The sequence below is a fragment of the Macrobrachium nipponense genome, chromosome 24 (assembly GCF_015104395.2).
Source record: "Macrobrachium nipponense isolate FS-2020 chromosome 24, ASM1510439v2, whole genome shotgun sequence".
In the NCBI taxonomy this organism is placed as follows: domain Eukaryota; kingdom Metazoa; phylum Arthropoda; class Malacostraca; order Decapoda; family Palaemonidae; genus Macrobrachium; species Macrobrachium nipponense.
The window spans coordinates 68,515,302-68,533,510 of NC_061091.1; the positions used below are offsets into that span (position 1 = coordinate 68,515,302).

The following is an 18,209-nucleotide window of genomic DNA, read 5'->3' on the forward strand; positions in this document are numbered from 1 at the left end:
GAAGGATCCTCCTCGGAGGAAGACTCTTATCTCTCGTACTGTTAGATATCCTATCGGCTAATGGATGTAGCTGACTACAATCACCTCCCCTTGCTGGAGAGGCCAAAAGCTCAAAGTGAAAGAATTTCTTCCACCCTTCTCCAGTCTCCTGATAAACTATTGTGGAGGTTCAGGATTTTCAGACAATGTAGCGCCAACCGGGCGCCAAATGCCAAAACAGGCGTAAAAAAAAAACGCCAGAGGCAGACAGTTTCAAGGAACACTGTCATTGTCTGATGAAGAGAAAGAGGGGGCTTCCAACCTAGCGCTGATGCGCTAGAGGCAAACAAATCGGACAGATAAGAGTGTCCGATGTGGACATCGCCAGACATCCTCGAGACTCTACCAAGCTCGAAGCTCCAGCAAGTGGAGAGGAGTCAGTCAGGCGCCAGGCGCCAAATAGTGCCAGTCTGGAGCCAGGCGCGAAGCTACTTCCAGGTGCGAGGCGCCAGCCAGGAGTCGGGCGAAAAGCGCCTTCCAGGAGCTAGGCGCCAACCAAGCGTCAGGCGCCACCCAGGCTCTAGGCTTCATCCAGAAGAGATCCATTTCAAAGAAAGCCCTGGTCTTCCTTGAAACAAGTGTGATCGCTAAAGCACTTCATGAGTAACTTGATGATTCCTTCAAACAGCTGAGAATTAAAAGCGCATGAAGTGCGAGCTTTTATGAATTCTTGTTCTTTCCATAACAAGATGTCATGAGGACATATTAGCTGTCACTTACGGGAGATGCAACTCTGTGTTGACTTCCCATTACACGAAGGAGGTCAAGTTGACCTACGAGAGATCCTTCTCTCTTGGTTATACGTGTCTACGGATACGTTGCTGGGATAGGGAGCCGACACTGATCCTTAACTAGTCAGTTAATTTTTATTTTTATACATGCAACTTACCCGGCAGATATATACTTAGCTATAGACTCCATCGTCCCGACAGAATTCAAAACTCGCGGCATTCCCGTTTTCTGAGCCAGATTTTCTCTGTCGCTGAGGCCGGCAACAACTGTTGTTTGGTCTCTCCTGATTGGAATTCTGCTCATTTGCCGAGAATTGGTTGGACTCATTTGGTGAAGTACTCTTGTTTATTCTCGGGATTGGCATACGCTTATTTTGGACTGGATTAGGACTTGGATTTGGTTTTTTCTATTAAGATGGCTGAAGTTAAAGTAACACCTAAGTTTAGGGTGTGTGCAAGGGAAGAATGCAGAACTAGGTTGTTTAAAGCAGAGGTAGATCCTCATACACTTTGTAGTAAATGTAGAGGTTCTGAATGTGCATTTGATAGAACTTGTGCTGAATGTGAAGGGCTTACGGAGCAAGGATGGAAGGATTTAGCTTCTTATATTAAGAAAAGAGAGAAGGATAGAGCTAGGAAAGCTTCAGCTAGAAGCTCGAGTAGATCCTGTTCTTTTGAGCCTGAATTAGAAGCTAACAAGCTAGATGAGTTTCTCCCATAACCTCAGCCCCTTCTCCCTGTGTTGAATCTAAGGATTCATTTTCAGAAATGGAAAAAATGAGATCCTCGATCAAGGAGCTTCAGGAGCAGTTTAAAGCTATGGAAACACAAGGTAAGAGTGTCAGTGAATACAGTGACCCCAGTGCAGTGGAGGGTGGGGGCGTCTGATCGGCTCCGCATTGCTCCTAGGCCTAGACCGCTTCCAAAACTCCAGGACCAGGGGAAGGAGGAATGTCAAAGCTGCAGGGAGGATGTGGAGCATCCCCAACGATCAGGCGTCCCTTCGGCAGATCCTGAAGTAACGACACCCAGGCTGCCTTGGATAGCCGTAGAAAAGTCATCCTGGAAGAGTGTTTTTTCTGCGTCGGACTCCTCCTCGTCTAGGCGTGGATGGAGCTCTGCTTCGAAGTCTCGTCCTCTGAAGAGATCGTGGGTAGCGCCGAAAAGGAGACGCTTTTGATTCAAGCCCAGAGCGCTTTCCAGAGGATTTTCCTTCGACTAGTAAGAAGGCGAGAAGACCGTCTCCAGCGCCTCAAGACCCAGACTAAGCTTTTCCTGCTTAATCTACAGGAACAAAATATCCTCCTTGGTAGGCGCTCTACATAAGGATTCGTCTCGAAGGAAAGACTCCTCCCTTCCAGTGAAGAGATCGAAGTTTTCTTCTCTGGTAGGAGAGAAGTTTCTCACTCTAGCAGGCGCTCGTCACCGGAGAGACACTCTCGTTTTCCCTTTAAGCGATCCTCTCCATGTGTATAGGAAGAAAGTTCCCAGCGGTAGCCGCTCGCAGAGCAAACGATCAGCTACGTTTCTTCATAGGAGAAGTCAGGAGTCGGACTCCTCTTCTGAGGATCAGGATAGGCGTCAAGAGCCTAAGAAGCAGGATATTTTTAGACGCCAAGAGTTGACAGAGCCCTAGTAGGCGCCAAGAATATAAAGGCGTATAGAGCTAACAGACGCCAAGAGTCTAGTGAAGGCGTCAGGCCACCGGAGTCACGACAAGCGCGGAGTAAGCAGGCGCCAAAAGGAATCAAAGCAGGCTTCAGGAGTCGAGCAGGCTCAAGGAGTCAGGTAAGCGCCAGGAGTCAAGCAGGCGCCAGGAATCAAAGCAGGCTTCAGGAGTCGAGCAGGGTCAGGGAGTCAGGTAGGCGCCAGGAGTCTAGCAGACGCCAGGAGTCGAGCAGGCGTCAGGAGTCGAGCAGCGCAGGCCCTTGAGGAGCTTGAGCAGCCAGGCTCCTTGTAGGAGTAGGTAGACCCCTTAAGACTTGCACTTTATGAGTTCTTCTGAGAGTAGGAGCCCTTCACCTGGTAGGAAACAGGTTCCTGAGAGGAGATCTCTATGCGTTTACGAGCTCTATTGCGCCTTGTAGTAGCAAGGAGTTTGTCACACGGGCGACGTTCTTCTTCTTTTGAACAGAAGTCCCTCGACTACTAAGAACCGCTCTTCTCCGAAAGGATCTCCTACAGCCGGAGACTTAGAAGAATTACCAGTGGATGTAGTAGTCTCTGATTATAAGAGATTGTCCTTGTTGTTGTTGCAGGAGTTCGGGATAAGCTTCAACCAGCGGATCCGCCCTCTCCAGGATCTTTGTTATCAAGCACGAAGTCTCCAAAAGCATCCTCATCAAAGTAAAAATGCGTCCAGCCCTTAGTATGAAAAAAGCATTCAAAGGCGTTTGGAGAATGGCTAAGAATAAAAGAGAGGCGGGCAAGACTGTTTTTTCATGCCCTCCTTCAGTTGACGGGTAAGCCTGGAAGATGGTACGATACCCAGGAACCTATGGGCTTAGGACTGCCTTCATCGGCAGACGCAGATTACGCTTCCTTAGTAGATTCTTCAAGGAGGCGCGCTCTACTATCAGCAAAAGCTACTTGGGGGATGTGTGAACTGGACCATCTACTAAAGGGACTCTTCAGGACACTCGAGGTATTCAATTTTATGGACTGGGCTTTGGGAGCCCTTGCGAAGAGAGCCCAAGATCCCGAATTTGTCACTATGGACGAATTATCGAGTGTATTATCTTGTCTGGACAGAGCGTGATGGACGGTGGTGGAAGTGGCTGCCCTTTTTGGATCGGGAGTTTTGAAAAAGAGAGAGCAGTGTACGGTTCTTTCCTGTCAAGGTCAGTATCTCCTCTACAGAGGTCGGCCTTGCTATATTCGCCACTTTCTAACCACCTTTTCCCACAGGACACGGTGAGGGATGTAGCAAAATCATTAGCTGGAAAAGCTACACAGGATCTACTGACACAGTCAGCAAAGAGGTTCAAGCCTGCTGTTCCTTTCAAAAGAAGGATAAAGCACCTCTTCAGCAGCCCTTTCGAGGAGCCTCTTCCTCCTCGAGAACCCCTTTTAGAGGTAGAAGACCGGATACCAGAGGAAGACCTTCCAGGAGACCCGCCGGGAAGGCAAAATGAAGAAGAAGTCCTCCAGATAGCGGTAGGCGCCAGACTGTCGAACTTTGCCAGAGTCTGGGCGAAGAGAGGGGCGGACAGCTGGACATCTCTATCCTCGAGAGAGGATACCTCATCCCCTTCAGGGAATATCCTCCCTTAACAAGAACTCCAAGGGAGTTAACAGCGAGATACAAAGATCCTGTTCAAGAGTCAAGCTCTCCTGCAAGCAGTAGAACTTATGTTGCAGAAGAGCAATAGAACCGGTTCAAGATCTCCATTCACCTGGTTTCTACAACGTCTATTCCTGGTACCAAAAGCCGGGCGGGCGGGTGTAGGCCGGTTTTTGGACGTAAGTGCGCTGAACTTCTTTGTGATAAAGAAGAAGTTCTCGATGGAGACCTCTTCCTCTGTACTTTCTGCTCTTCGTCCAGGGGACTAGATGGTATCCCTGGACCTTCAAGATGCATATTTCCATGTGCCAATTCATCCGGCATCAAGGAAATACCTAAGATTCATGTCACAGGGAAGAGTGTTTCAATTTCGAGCGCTTTGCTTCGGACTGTCGACGGCCCCGCAAGTCTTCACGGGTATCCTAAGGAATGTGGCGCATTGGCTACATTTAGAAGGGATCAGAATCTCGATGTATTGGACGACTGGCTAATACGAGCAAAGTCGAAGGAACAGTGTCTGGAGGACCTTTCGGTAACATTAAAGATGACGCAGTCATTGGACTCCTAGTCAACCTCGAGAGTCCCAGCTGGATCCCCAGCAGAACATAGTTTATCTGGGGATTCAGATGGATTCTCGGGGTTTTCTAGCGTCTCCATCAACAGAGAGAATAGAACGCTGCCTTACAAAGGTGTCAGTATTTCTAGGGAAAGAGCATTGCTCCGCGAGGGAGTGGATGAGTTTGCTGGGAACCATTTCCTCGTTGAAGCAGTTAGTTTCCCTAGGGAGACTGCACCTAAGACCCCTTCAGTATTATCTGAAGGAGAACTGGGATCAAAGTTCCCAGGACCTCGAAGAATCATTCAGGATAACGGACAAGGTCAAGCAAGATCTTCGGTGGTCGTTAGACCCGAAGAAACTCGGTCAAGGAATATCCTACACATAAAGAGCCCTCTCCGAGCGTTGTTTGCAGACGCATTGGACGTAGGGTGGGGAGAACGTTGGATTCGGAAGAAGTGTCGGGAACCTGGGAAGGAGCTCAGGTGCCTGGCACATAAACAAAAAGAACTGAAAGCCATTCACCTAGCTCTCTTGCACTTTCAAAAACAGATCTCAAGGATCGATCATTCAGGTCAATCCGACAACACGACAGCCCTAGCATATATCAGGAAGCAAGGGGGGAATCATTCATTCTCCCTTTACGAGACAGCAAGGGAGTTGTTGCTTTGGGCACAAGAGAAACAGATCTCTCTACTAACGAGATTTATTCAGGGAGAGAGAAATGTTCGAGCGGATCTGCTAAGCAGAAGAACCAAGTGCTCCCCACCGAATGGACTCTCAACCCTCAAGTGTGCGATCAGTTATGGGGGTTATGGGGAAGGCCGAACGTAGACTTGTTCGCAACCAACTGGAACAAGAGGTTGGAGAATTATTGCCCTCCCCCATCGCAGATCCAAGAGCAATAGCGATAGATGGCCTCCTCATGGATTGGAAGGGAATAGACGGGTACGCTTTTCCCCCCTTCAAACGGGTAGGGGAGGGGAAGTAATAAGAAAGTTCGCCTCCTCAGAGGGAACGAAATTGACTTTGATCGTCCCCCTTTGGCCAGCCCTAGATTGGGTGACAGAGTTGCTGGAGTGGATAGTGGGTCTTCCCGATCGCTCCCACTAAGGAGCGATCTTCTCAAACAAACCCACTTCGACAGGTATTACAAAAACCTCCCCGCTCTAAGTCTGACTGCCTTCAGACTATCGAAGGACTCGTTTAGAGCGAGGGGGTTTTCTCGAGAAGCTTCAAAAGCAATCGCAAGAGCCAGGAGACCATCCACGTTACTGTACCAGTTCGAAGTGGGAGGGTGTTTAGAAGATGGTGCAGGACGCATGAGGTATCCTCTTCCAGTACCTCTATAACCGACATTGCAAATTTTCTTCTTTACCTTAGAAGAAAGTGTGGCCTAGCTGTATCTACGATCAGGGGTATAGAAGATGCTGGCCTCGGTTTTTAGGCATAGGGGTCTGGATGTGTCGGACAATAAGGACCTACATGAACCATTATTAGGTCTTCGAGACCTCAAAAGTCAGAATAATAAAAATCCCAGTTGGAACTTGGATATAGTGCTTCATTATCTTATGTCTGAAAAATTAGTACCTGCCAATAATTCTTCTTTTAGAGATTTGACAAGGAAGTCTCTATTCCTGTTCGCTTAGCCACGCAAAAAGGGTGAGTGAGCTTCAGCGTTAGAGGGCAGAGTGGGTTTTAAGAAGGAGGCTGCAATTTGCTCTTTTAAGCCTCTCTTCTTAGCCAAGAATGAAAACCCATCTAAACCGTGGCCTAGAAGCTTCGAAGTGAAGGCACTCTCTTCTCTTACGGGGGAAGAACAGGAGAAGACCCTTTGTCCAGTAAGAGTTCTAAAATTTTATTTACAAAGAAAGTCTCTTTTGGGAGGTATGCAGGAAAGTCTTTGGTGTTCGGTCAAGGATCCTACAAGGCCAATATCAAAAAACGCCCTTACGTTTTTCATTAAAGACATTATTAAGGAAGCGCATCTTAAATGTGGTGAAGAACAATTTAAACTCCTCAGGGTGAAAGCACACGAAGTGAGGGCCATAGCAACCTCAATGGCTTTTCATAAAACGTGGTCCCTTCAAAATCTAATTGAGTCCACGTATTGGAAGTGTAACTCAGTCTTCGCCTCTCATTATCTAAGGGATGTGAGAGTTACTTATGAGAAGTGCTTTTCACTGGGAGCGTATGTTTCCGCGGATTTAGTGCTGGGAGGAGGAGCTGAGGTTAAATCCTAATTAGTTTAGGTTATGAATTTTAACATTATGGTGTTTGGTTTTTATGGTTGACTGAATGAGCGGGTATAGGAATAACCCCTTTCAGTTCCTAGATTTAACATGGTTAGGAAGGTCAGGTGGTCGGGATTAACTTTTTGGTCTCCTCGTTGTGCATTATGTAAAGCCTAAAGCTCTGTCATGTAAGAGGGCTAGCCCATTGATAAGATACAGGTCAGGCTCTGCCATGTAAGTGGGTAAGCCCCATTGGTACGATCCATGCAGGTTCTGTCGCGTAAGCGGGCTAGCCCCCATTGACATGATCCAGAAGGGCTGTTCAGTCATAGGTTGTTTACCTCACTGAAGCTCTTGAGGCATGCAGACTAAATGACAGTAATCATGAAGTCTTCGGCCCAAACAGGTAAGAACCAAGGATTGATATCCTACAACAATTGTTGTTTCCCGTTATTAAATTTTTTTTTTGTTCATGAAACTTACCTGTCAGATATATATATAGCTGTATTTTTCTGAAGTCCGACAGAATTTTAAAAACTTCCGACACACGCAGTGGTCGGCCAGGTGGTTAGTACCCATTCCCGCCGCTGGGAGACGGTATCAGGAACCATTCCCATTTTCTATTCATAAGTTTTTCTGTCGCTGGTGCTGAAAACACCTGTTTTCAGTACCTCCGTCTTAGGATTTTGGAAACTTCATTGCCGCTAAGTATCCTAATTGTCTTGTTTTGATTTATTTACTTGGATTTGTTGGGATTTGTGGCTAGGCATACGCTATCTTAAATTGATTTGAATTTGATTTATTTTTGCATAAAATATCTGAATCTAGTTAGGCTAGTTTTCAGACGGCGGGGTTGTCTGCAAAGATAGGGTGTGGCTACCGAAAGCTTCGGTAGATCCGCACTTGGTATGTACGAGGGGTATGGTCTTGCTTCTTTGTTGAGATTTGTCATGTAGGAGTGTGAGACTTTGTCTATTCGTAAGGAAGACGTATGATTCGTATGTACGCAATAAAATCAGTTAAAACATGTCTAATTCCGTAAGGAAGACGTATGATTCGTATGTACGCAATTAATCAGTAAACAACAAAAGTCAGGTGTGAACATGCTGAACCTAACCTGTAGACTTTATTTTGCCTAACCCTGTAGTATGGCCTACGGGCTATGAATATGTCTACGAGAGGTGCTCGCTCTCCTTCATTGCTTGTGAAGTGCTACTTCTGTAATTGTTACTCCAATAACCCTGCAGTGTGCCCTTCGGGCCCTAAGCAGTGTCTGTAGAGGAATTACCCTTTCCCTCTTGATACTCTTTCGATTCGTATCTTAGAATCGAAAGTGCTTGCTTTAAAGAGAAAAGTAAAAGTAAGTGGCAGAAGTGCAGTGATACCCCTTGTGTAGTGGAGGGTGCGTCAGATCGGCCTCGTTTCGCCTCTAGGCCTGGGACCTCTGCTTGACTCCCAGGACGGGGAGGGAGCATGTCGAAAGCATAAGGAGGGTTACAAGGAACCCCCACCACCGATCTGGCGTGCCTTCGGCAGTTTCTGATGAAAATCCCCAGATTGCCAAAGTGCGTGCGCGTGCACGAATCCTGAAAGATTGCTTCTCGTCCTCCGAAGCGTCTCCCCATGCAGGGGTTGGAGCTTTCGGAAGGACTCGCGCCCTCTAAATAGAAAGCTTTATAGAAGAGGACGCTTCACGTCCTCTCTCTCTCTCGTTATGCGTTTCAGTGAGAAGTAAGAAGGCGAACGTCGCCTGAACTCGTGTCCGTCTTTCCACCGAGAAATACGTAAAGAAGTCATAGTAGCAGGAAGCTTTTGAGAGCGGGACGCCCGGGACGCTCGGATGGACTCCAGGCGCGCGCGGGTGCACGCCAAGCGCGCAGTGGACGCCGAGCGCGCCAGTGGACGCCGAGCGCGCTCCAGTGGAGCGAGCGCGCTCCAGTGGACGCCGAGCGCGCTCCAGTGGGACGCAGAGCGCGTTCCAGTGGACGCCGAGCTGCGCGCCACCTGGACGCCGATCGTGCAACCAGCGCACGCCAGGTGTGTCGCCTGGCTGAACGTTTCTGTTGAACTCTTCAAGCTCTTGTTTCAGATATGGGCCTAAAGAATGTTTACCTCTACCTCCGGTGATACCTTCTACCTCCCACTGCAAAGAATGTGAAGTAGGCAGTGCTTCGGAGGAAGTTTAAAGTGAACAGACAACTTCTTCTTCGAAACCCAGCAAGACATCGGGTTCGTGAATTCAAGAGGTCTCTGTCAATTAATATTGCTTTTCGCATAGGTGGATGGAGTTAAGGAAAGCTCAAGGGAAGATCTCGTTTGCTCTACCGCAACCTTTGCCATTCGGCCAATAAATTTAAGTTGCCACTACCGCAGTCAAGACTTTGCGATAAGGCAGTTACGGGTTATGTAAGGCTCGATGTCCTGCACGTCAGGACTCTCGGCAACTTTCAGTGGGATTCTTGCAAAGGCACTCATCAAAAGGACGCTCTTCAGGAAAGCGCAAGACAGGACTTCCTTTGCCATACTGCCAATAAATTTTAAGCTTTAGCAGGCATTAGTTGTGATACGGGAGAGGAAGCTGGTTGGAGAGTTTCTTCCTCTTTCCCAGGATAATTTTGCAAGCTTTTTCTTTTTAGCCCATCTGAAAGGGTTTTTTCAGATGATAGATTTTGTTAGTTTCTAGTCGGGACTACGCTGCCGAATTGAACATCGTCGTTCTACCTGCCGTAAGCCCAGTCTCTTAACAGGATTCTTGCCCCTTCCTCGTTTGAGACGGGAATCGAAAAAATAAATGCTTGGACTCCCTGGATTACGTTTGTCAATCAGTGACTCCCCCATTGACAATATACTTTCGTTTTGTCAAGTAAGTGGGTATCCCCTCATTGACAAAATATCTCGTTGTCCCGTAAATGGGTTAGTTCTCATTGACAAAACATCTCATTAACTTGATATTGCGTAAGCGAATAAGCTCTTATTGACAAGATTCGGAAGAGCTCTCATTCGTCATTCGCAGACTCGTACAAGAAATAGACTTGTAGACTACGTCAATGAACGCTTATGTCCAGTAACATAAGAAGCTTGAGCTGACTGCTTCGATTCTCTTAAGTTTTGTTCATGAAACTTGCCTGTCAGATATGTATGTAGCTGTATTTCCGAATTCAGCTATATATGTCTGCCAGGTAAGTATGAACAAACTTTATTGTGATATAATTTCATATTTTGCCTTGCGTTATTTTACTTCTGGTTGGTTCAAGTCATATACGCTTGCTGTAGTTACCTCTTCGGATGGCAACCGAGAGGTCTATTGTCTATTTTAAGGACATTTAATCGTTACTCCTGCAGCCTTCCAGGAGTTTCCGATTTATCTTTTACCGTTGTATGGTAGTGGTTCTGACGACATAAACGCATCTATATATTTAGCGTTTTCTGTTTCGCTTAAATATACCAGCTTGAGAGTCTTCGGCTCAAAAAAATAACGGACCTATTCTTCGTAGAATAGGGTAGCTGGCAACCCAGACATAAAGTTAATAAGAGACGACGTTCGTAAGCTGCTGGCTGCTGCTGTCACGCTGTCTGTCTTCCAGTCCAACCGAGCCAGTAACAGATCGGGCGCTGTCATGCGCCGTAGGTTACGTCTCTCTCTCCTGCGGGATTGACTGACTAACCGTATCTCTGTGCTGGCGGTTACGTCTCTCCTGCGGGATTGACTGACTAACTGTAACTCTTGCCCTACAATCACGGACTTTAGCCTAAGATTGAGGGGGATTTCTTACGTGGGAATGAATAAAACGGTTGCATTCGTTTTTGCCTTTAACTATGTTCAAACAGAGTTATCTCTTATTAATCCTTTCTGGTGCTCGGTTTACCGCAACGGTATAGAAAACTAAGAGTCTACCGCAACATTGCACACTTTATTTATAGCATCTCCTGCTTAGGCAAAGCGCAGCCTTAATTAGGGAAGTAAGCATACTAGGGGAGGGAATGGATGAGCTTGCTGGGGACCATTTCCTTGCCTGAAGAAGTTTGTTTTCCCCAGAATAGACTGCAATTCAGACCACAGTTTTATTTTTTCCATTAAAACCAGGAAACTGAAATAATTATTCAAGATCTAGGAATAAATGATCTGAAACAATCTCTCAAGTGCGTTTATTCAACCTGAGGTGATAGAAAGAAGGTGCCGTGGACATCTGGATAGGGTTTCAGACGTCCTAGATCTTAAATCTGGAAAGAAGTAAAAAGCGATTCGGTAGGTCCCTCCAGTCCTTCGTAAACGAGTTTTGGGAGGGAACCAGTGGTCCAGATTCAACTCTGATATTCCACAGCTCTTCACTCCATATAAGAAGTAATATTCTCTAGGGTCGGTCCCTTGTCGAGTTTACGAGAAAGCCTATTATAACAACAGGCGTTAGGAAGGAATGGTAAACGGATCCCCCCCCCTTTTTCTTTAAGAGGTTCGTTACCGGATTGCAAAAGTCCGTACGAATCGTCCTCGATCGTGACCGGCAGCAACTATTAACTCCGAGTGGGGAATCCTTTCTTTAGAAGTAAGTTGAGGAGTGTTGTGGAGGGACTTTAGGGACGCCCATTTCATTCTTTATCTTAGATATGTTGAGGACGAAGAGGCTTCTTACCTTCTAGGCTCCCCTATTCTCGATACCCGGAGGGATACGGCTACCATTAAACGGCCATCCTATGATATTGGAACGGGGTATGGATATGTTTAGGTCTCTTTTACCCATTTTTTCAATCGGCTTAGGAAATGGTAATAAAAGGAGGATTTATGACGTCACAGGGAGCGGACAATGACGCTGAATCGCACCCCATGTTGGCTCCTTCAGGATCCTGGATTCACAAGGAGGGTTCACAATACTTACCTAAGTTCACTTGTTTCCAAGGACCTGTTTAGAAGGGGGGGGAAAAGGGGGGAGTCGGTTTCTACTCCTAACTCGAAAGGTACCTACTAACCTACTCCGCCTCATCGAGTCTTGGACTACGTTTCAGGCTATCGAGATGTTTGACAGGAATAAGAATTACCGTTCTTCCATTTCCGTCTGCAAGAATGGGATAAGCTGGGCAGTCACAAACTATAAACAAAGAATACGCAACCAAATATGTTGGGTGACGGCCGTTTGGGCTCAGAGATTGCAGTATGTCAAACAACAAAGACCCTTCACGATCTTTTGAGTTTCTGCTGGAATCTAGAACAATCGCTCACCATCTACTTGTTGTCTAAACCTGTTTTCTCGGAGGTCAGACCACTCGTGCGAGATCCAGGCGGGAACAGATAGTAGCCACTGAGTTTCTTGTTCGAAGTCGGTTGCGTTTTATACACCAACCCCCGATGATCGTTTGTAACATGAGACCAGGTTGGGACTGTCAGGCATTATTTCCTTCGGGGGAGCTGAATCGGCCTTTTTGCTCCCTCGATCCTTTCTCCTGGCACCAGAAGCTAGAGTGCAGGAGTTGATTTGCTGACGACGTTGGGTTGCGTGATTACAACCCCCAAGGTATTTTAGCTTAGATTGAAATCGCCCAGGCCAGTCCAAGACACTCATCCTTCAGCGAAACGGAATAGTGCCTTATGGTTCTTCAGGGGTTAAGCCAGCCTTGGGTCCTTGATGCGTCTGACTGGGTTCAAACTGGTTTGGTCAACCTGAACTTTAGTACAGACGGGACCTGACTGTGCAATGTCCAGATCGAAGCTTTTCAATATGGAAACTTAGTACGTTAGTCTGAAGTTCTTGATGTCAAAAAGCATATCGAAACCTCTTCCTTAACCTCCCCCCCCTCCCCCCCCCCTTTCCCCCCCCACCCATGTTAACTTATTGCATTGTGATCAGGAAGGCTTAATTCTAACCACCCTAGATACGACAAAGAAGGGTTAGTGAGATTTTAAGCCATCGTCACAAGTTTTGGCTTTAGAGAAACACAAAGGCTGTGGTGGGCTCTCTAACCCTTCCGGTTGTGGCCTAAGAATGGTAACCGTTTGTCCTTGGGCCAGGAAAGTCTTGGACGCAAGGATGGCACAAAGTTAGTGGGGCAGGAGGCCAGCAGAGAGTACCTGGATGCCCTGGTCGGGTCTCTGCAAGTTTTATCTTACATAAAACTCAAGAAAGTCGAAAGTCAACTCGGGCAACTCTTGGCAGTGTTCCGAAATAAAAGACCAGGACTTGCCCAGATCGAAGAACAAGGCCTGGCTTTAGTGTTAAGGAGTTATTTCAAAAACAGCTACCTTGCATTGTGTTTGCTTACAACAAAGATTTGAAATCTTTTATCGAATGAAGCTCACGAGGTAGAGGGAGCGGCCACCTCGGAAGCAATTTCAACCAGAGCATGGCACTCAGAACATACCTGAGTACCATGTTTTAGCGAAGCAAACTCTTGTGTTACACTTCACACTCCATGCGAGATGTGAAGATGGCATATGAGATCTTTTTTTTTGGCTGATCGCTAGGGCCCATACGTGTCTGCAGACACAATCTTGGGGCAAGGAAAGTACCACTCATCCCTATCCTGTAGAAAAATGGGTTAGGAAGAGCTCTTTAATTTAGTTGTTGAGTCGCCGACAACGGGCGACTTCTTAAACTCATTAAGCCTTAGTTAAACACCACCTTAACTTTGGCTAGGTTTGGTTCAGGTGGTGAATCATATACTTATTTATATATATATACATTTATTTTACTTTCTTAAGCCCTCATGGTATGGTCAATAGGGTCCTTTTTAGGTCAAGTAGTGGTCTCGCCCCATGTTGACAGATCATTCTGGAGGTTGCACCAGCTATATAGGGTCTCTACCTCGCCTGGCAAACTCTTAGTAGCACAAGCAGACTACGTGGCGGCAGACAACCCACGAAGCCAGCGATGCTAACAAAAGGTGGAAACCAAGATGGTAAATCATCTGCATGCATTTGGTTCCCAAAATCCTTCCATTATTCTCCCTCCCTTACCCACCTCCAAACAGGGGGATTCAGCTATATATATATCTGACAGGTAAGTTTTCATGAACAAAAATGGATATTGTTATGATACAATAAAGTTGTTCATACTTACCTGGCAGGATAATATATAATCAAGTACCCACCCCCACCTCCCCTCAGGGGAACAGTGGAAATAAAAAATTAAAAATTTGAATAGAAAAATGGGAATGGTTCCTGATACCCGCCTCCAGCGGCAGGGAATGGGTTACCCTAACCACCTGCGGTCCGGACCCACTGCGTTGGTGTGTCGGAAGGTTTTTAAAATTCTGTCGGACTTCAGAAAAAATTACAGCCTATATATATTATCTGCCAGGTAAGTATGAACAAACTTTTATTATCATCAAAAATATCAATTTTTATTGCATTTTATTTTTTTTATGTATTATAAGCTGTCTTTCTCACCCTCCCGAACCAAGGGTGTTAATCAGCGAAGTATATAATCTGCCGGGGTAAGTTGCAGTATAAAAATCATATTGTTAAGATACAAATTGAAGTCTTTTTTATAACATACCTTATCCAGGCAGACTATATACGATTAAGGGCCCACCCAAGCCTCCCCTCAGGAGGACAGAGTGGGTAAGAGAAAAATACGGCTCAGGAAAACAGGGAATGTGGTCGGGATTCCGCCACCCAGCGGCCGGGAATGGTAGATCACCTGACCATACCTGTAAGCGTGTGCCTGCGAGGTTTTGAATTATGTCGGGACGACGGAGTCTATAGCTAAGTATATATCTGCCAGGTAAGTATGTATAAAACCGTTCATTGTATCTTAAACCATAAATCAGTTAAACATAGTGTTTTTATTTTTTTCTTTGAGTTGTTTGAAAGGAGTTTGGGGATTAACTCCTTTTCAAATAAGAAACAAACAAAACCCTCGTTGTTAGGATCCAGGCCGGATCGGGATCGTTGTTGTGCTCCTTAAATTATGGCCACCCCTAGGCATAGGTGTCATTGTCATTAATAATGGATAAGACCCCATGACAAATGACCCCATTAGATTCTGTCGAGGTAAGTGGGGATAAGACCCCACTGGGACCAGAATCTACAAGAACTCTTAGTCATGGGTCACATCCTCGCTGAGGCTCGTTGAGACGAAGCAGACTCCTAGGCAATAGCTAGGAATGTCAAACTCTTGCGTCTAAACACATTAGGAAAACCAAGGTGTGGTTTATTTATTATTACCTACAAACGTTATGCTTATTTACCTGTCTAATCAGGTAATTAGCTGTATACTTACCCTCCACCAAAGGTTGCCAATCAAGCTAAGTATATATACTTGACAGGGAAAGTGAATGTATGAAAATGATATTGTTATAGCACAATAAAGTTTCATTTACAAATACTTAAACCTGGCAGATAATATTACGATTAAATGGTCCCACCCAGCACCTCCCATCTGGAGGACAGGTGGAAGAGAAAATCTGGTTGCTAGAATGGTAATGGTTCCGACTTCCTGCCACCCAGCGGGGCGGGGCGGGGTAGGATCACCTGACCTACCTGCCAGTGTGTGCCGCGAAATTCGAACTTCCTGTTCGGGACGACAGAGGTCGATTAGAGCTAAGTATATATCTGCCAGGTAAGTATGTATGAAACTTTATTGTACAATAACAATATCATGTTGCCAAAGTCTGAGAGACTTCCACAAACAAAGGAAGATAATATTAATTCAAGTCCATGTTTGTACATTCTTGACCCTATTCTGTGTAAGATGTTTGCAGGAGATTTAAGGGAAACTGAGGAATCTCTCTAATCTTTGTTATATTCTTTTAATCTTAATCGCCTTTTGGGAATTCATTTTTTTTATGTAGTTGGCTGGAAAATGCCTTAAAGGTGAAAGATCTTGCACTCCATTGTTTTAATTTCTCTGTGACCATACACTGTATGCTATATCTGGTTACTCCCCTTTAAAAAGATGTAAATTAATTTAATTAAATCATTACCGTGATGAACACCAGACAAGTTAGGTTTAGGTCAAAACAGTTATTTTGTTTGGTAAAGCAGGTCATGTAGCTTCCTCCTTCCCAATTGGCTGATGCCTATTGCTACCAATTCCTTTGTTAATTTTAACCAGACTCCAGCTGGCGCTAGAGAATATATCGTCACGTTAAGACGGAAGGGTTGTTAGTTACGAAAAATACATATTGATTTCAAATGCCATTTTTTTCCCATGAGAGTTTTTTATGTGCTATGCTATGCCTCCATATGAATGTGATCAGGTTATAGTGAAAGTCAAATTTGAGCAAGAATTTTCTCCAGAAGGTCATGTGGAGGCCTTTTGGCTCACTAGTAATTTCTATGAGCTTTAACTTTTTTTTTTGCCCAGTGGTCATTGATTTTTTATCTTTGGGAAGATCGCTTAAGTTACCCTGGCTTTGGGTACAATAATTTGTGGTTGTCTTTTAGTATCTTCATTATTAGCCTGAGATTATTTTATAAAGGAAAAAGGACATAAATTTTGGAATGGCCTACAGCATGCTGTAATTCTATGACTTATAATATTATAGAAAAACTGTACTGTGGTACTTTCTATTGTTTTATACTCATGCTAATGATTTATAGATATGAGGAAGAAGAAACTCCTGCACTGGAGCAATGTTTTGGGATACAGTAGTACTTCAAAACGACAAGGATGAGGAAATACGTAATCACTGCTTCTTAGAGTTCAGAAGTGGAGTTGGCATCTCCAATATGTTGAAGCACATGGAAAGGAAATACCCTACTGGACTTCCTAGGAAAACAAGCCTGTTGGATGCCTTCAGGTCCAGGAACCCATCCCCAAATTCAGAAGTTCAAGATACCTGTATTAAAGGCCCAGTTGACCTTAGTGAACCTGTAACTGGAACATGACCAGTGTCTGTAGAACATTCTCCTGCACAAAAACCTCTTCAGCAAATGCTTCAAGGTAAGCTGAAGCGACAAAGTCAGTTCATTAATGCCAGTAAATATCAAAGTAGATTTGGGTTCAGAGTTTGTATTATAGAATTTTAATTAAAGAAATAGTACTGTAATATGAAAATTACTTCATTTAGAAATTATGGTCTTATTACAAGCAATGCACCCAGGCACACCAGTTTGAAACATTGCAAAGAAGATACTGTTGTGCTCTCTTTTGTGCTATCTTTCATCTGATCAAAGAGGAGAAGGGGTCCAGGGACTGAAAGATGATTATTGTGTTTCAATAAAAATAAGCCATTGTAGAATTATTGTTTATTACAAACCCAATAATCTTAAATACCCTTAACTGCAGTTTAGGAGGGAGAATAAGGCAGGTGATCTTTAAGAAAAGGAAGTCATGGTTTCCGAGAGAACATTCCAAGAAGTATGGCAACATTCCTCTGAATAATTTATGCTTCAATGAGGAACTGATTGACATTGGAAGATGAACCCAGGCAAAAACACTCACCAAGGGAAGCTACATAACAGCTGGTATCCCAGGAAACAAGTCTCCTTTTGTGAGGTAAATAGTCAGGGATGATTCATGAAGAGGATGATTAGCCTGAATCCCCTCTACAGAAAGCACATGGCCTGCCGCGATGAAAGGTCCACTCTGTTAGACAATAACTGTTTGATGAGTTATGTCATGAAGGTAAAACTAAGCAAAGTTTTTTTTTTTTTTTTTTACAAAGCTAGTGTATGCTGTAAAGATGGCAGAGCTTCAGATTACAATACCTTTAAAACCTGGGAAGCTGTAAGAGTTTGAACCTCATGACCCTTGATCTTGAGCTTGGCAAGGTCCTTTCAGTATACAATGGCATAACCTTATTACTGTAAATTACTTTTGGTAGACTAAAAGATATATAATTAGTAGACGCCTGCTGACTCTGATGACCCACATGTAGAACCAAGAGATAGAATTCTTGGAAATAGCCCATTCTTACTACAGAAATAAATGAGAAGAAGGATGAAAAATTTGTTTTGTGGAGATAAGGACATAAAAGTGTTGTATAGAGCAGAAGACAAGGCATGTATGGCAAGGGAGTTGAAAAGAGAGCTATTCCTGCTAGATCATCAAGTCTTGGCCATGAACTCTTGAACAAAACAAAGAGACCAGCCACTAACCATTGTTTCAAATATGATACTCTGCCTGAAAGTGTATGGAGCTTGCTGATGCACTTAAGAGTAAGTTATGGTCTTGAGATCTGAATCTGAAAGTGAGGCATCGGGGATACACCCGCCTGAGCAGAGGTTTGTCCGACAGTGGGGGAGAGAAGTCGAATGGTAGTAGATACCCCACCCGAGGGACATCTACCTAGTTCTCCGCCCCATAACTCTGCCACTTGGCCCACTGGCCCGCCAGGCACCCCCCACCTGTGGGAAAGGAGAGGGAGAGGCACCCAACCTATCAATGACCCCCTTTATTTCTGCCCCAGGAGCCCCTTTTTGACTTGTA

General features: G+C 45.1%; 1 protein-coding gene across 4 annotated transcripts in view; it reads left to right on the top strand.

Annotated features, from left to right (window-relative positions):
* LOC135205757 (tRNA (cytosine(38)-C(5))-methyltransferase-like) overlaps positions 1 to 18,209 on the top strand; it is a 71,534-nt gene that overhangs the window by 6,540 nt on the left and 46,785 nt on the right. For 2 of the 4 annotated variants that reach the window (XM_064236884.1, XM_064236885.1), the window contains exon 2: positions 16,379 to 16,721. The exons of the other annotated variants lie outside the window; for them this stretch is intronic. In XM_064236884.1, the coding sequence (XP_064092954.1) occupies positions 16,663 to 16,721 (59 nt within the window). In that variant the 5' untranslated portion in view covers positions 16,379 to 16,662. The remainder of the gene's footprint in view (positions 1 to 16,378; positions 16,722 to 18,209) is intronic. 4 annotated transcript variants of the gene reach the window in all.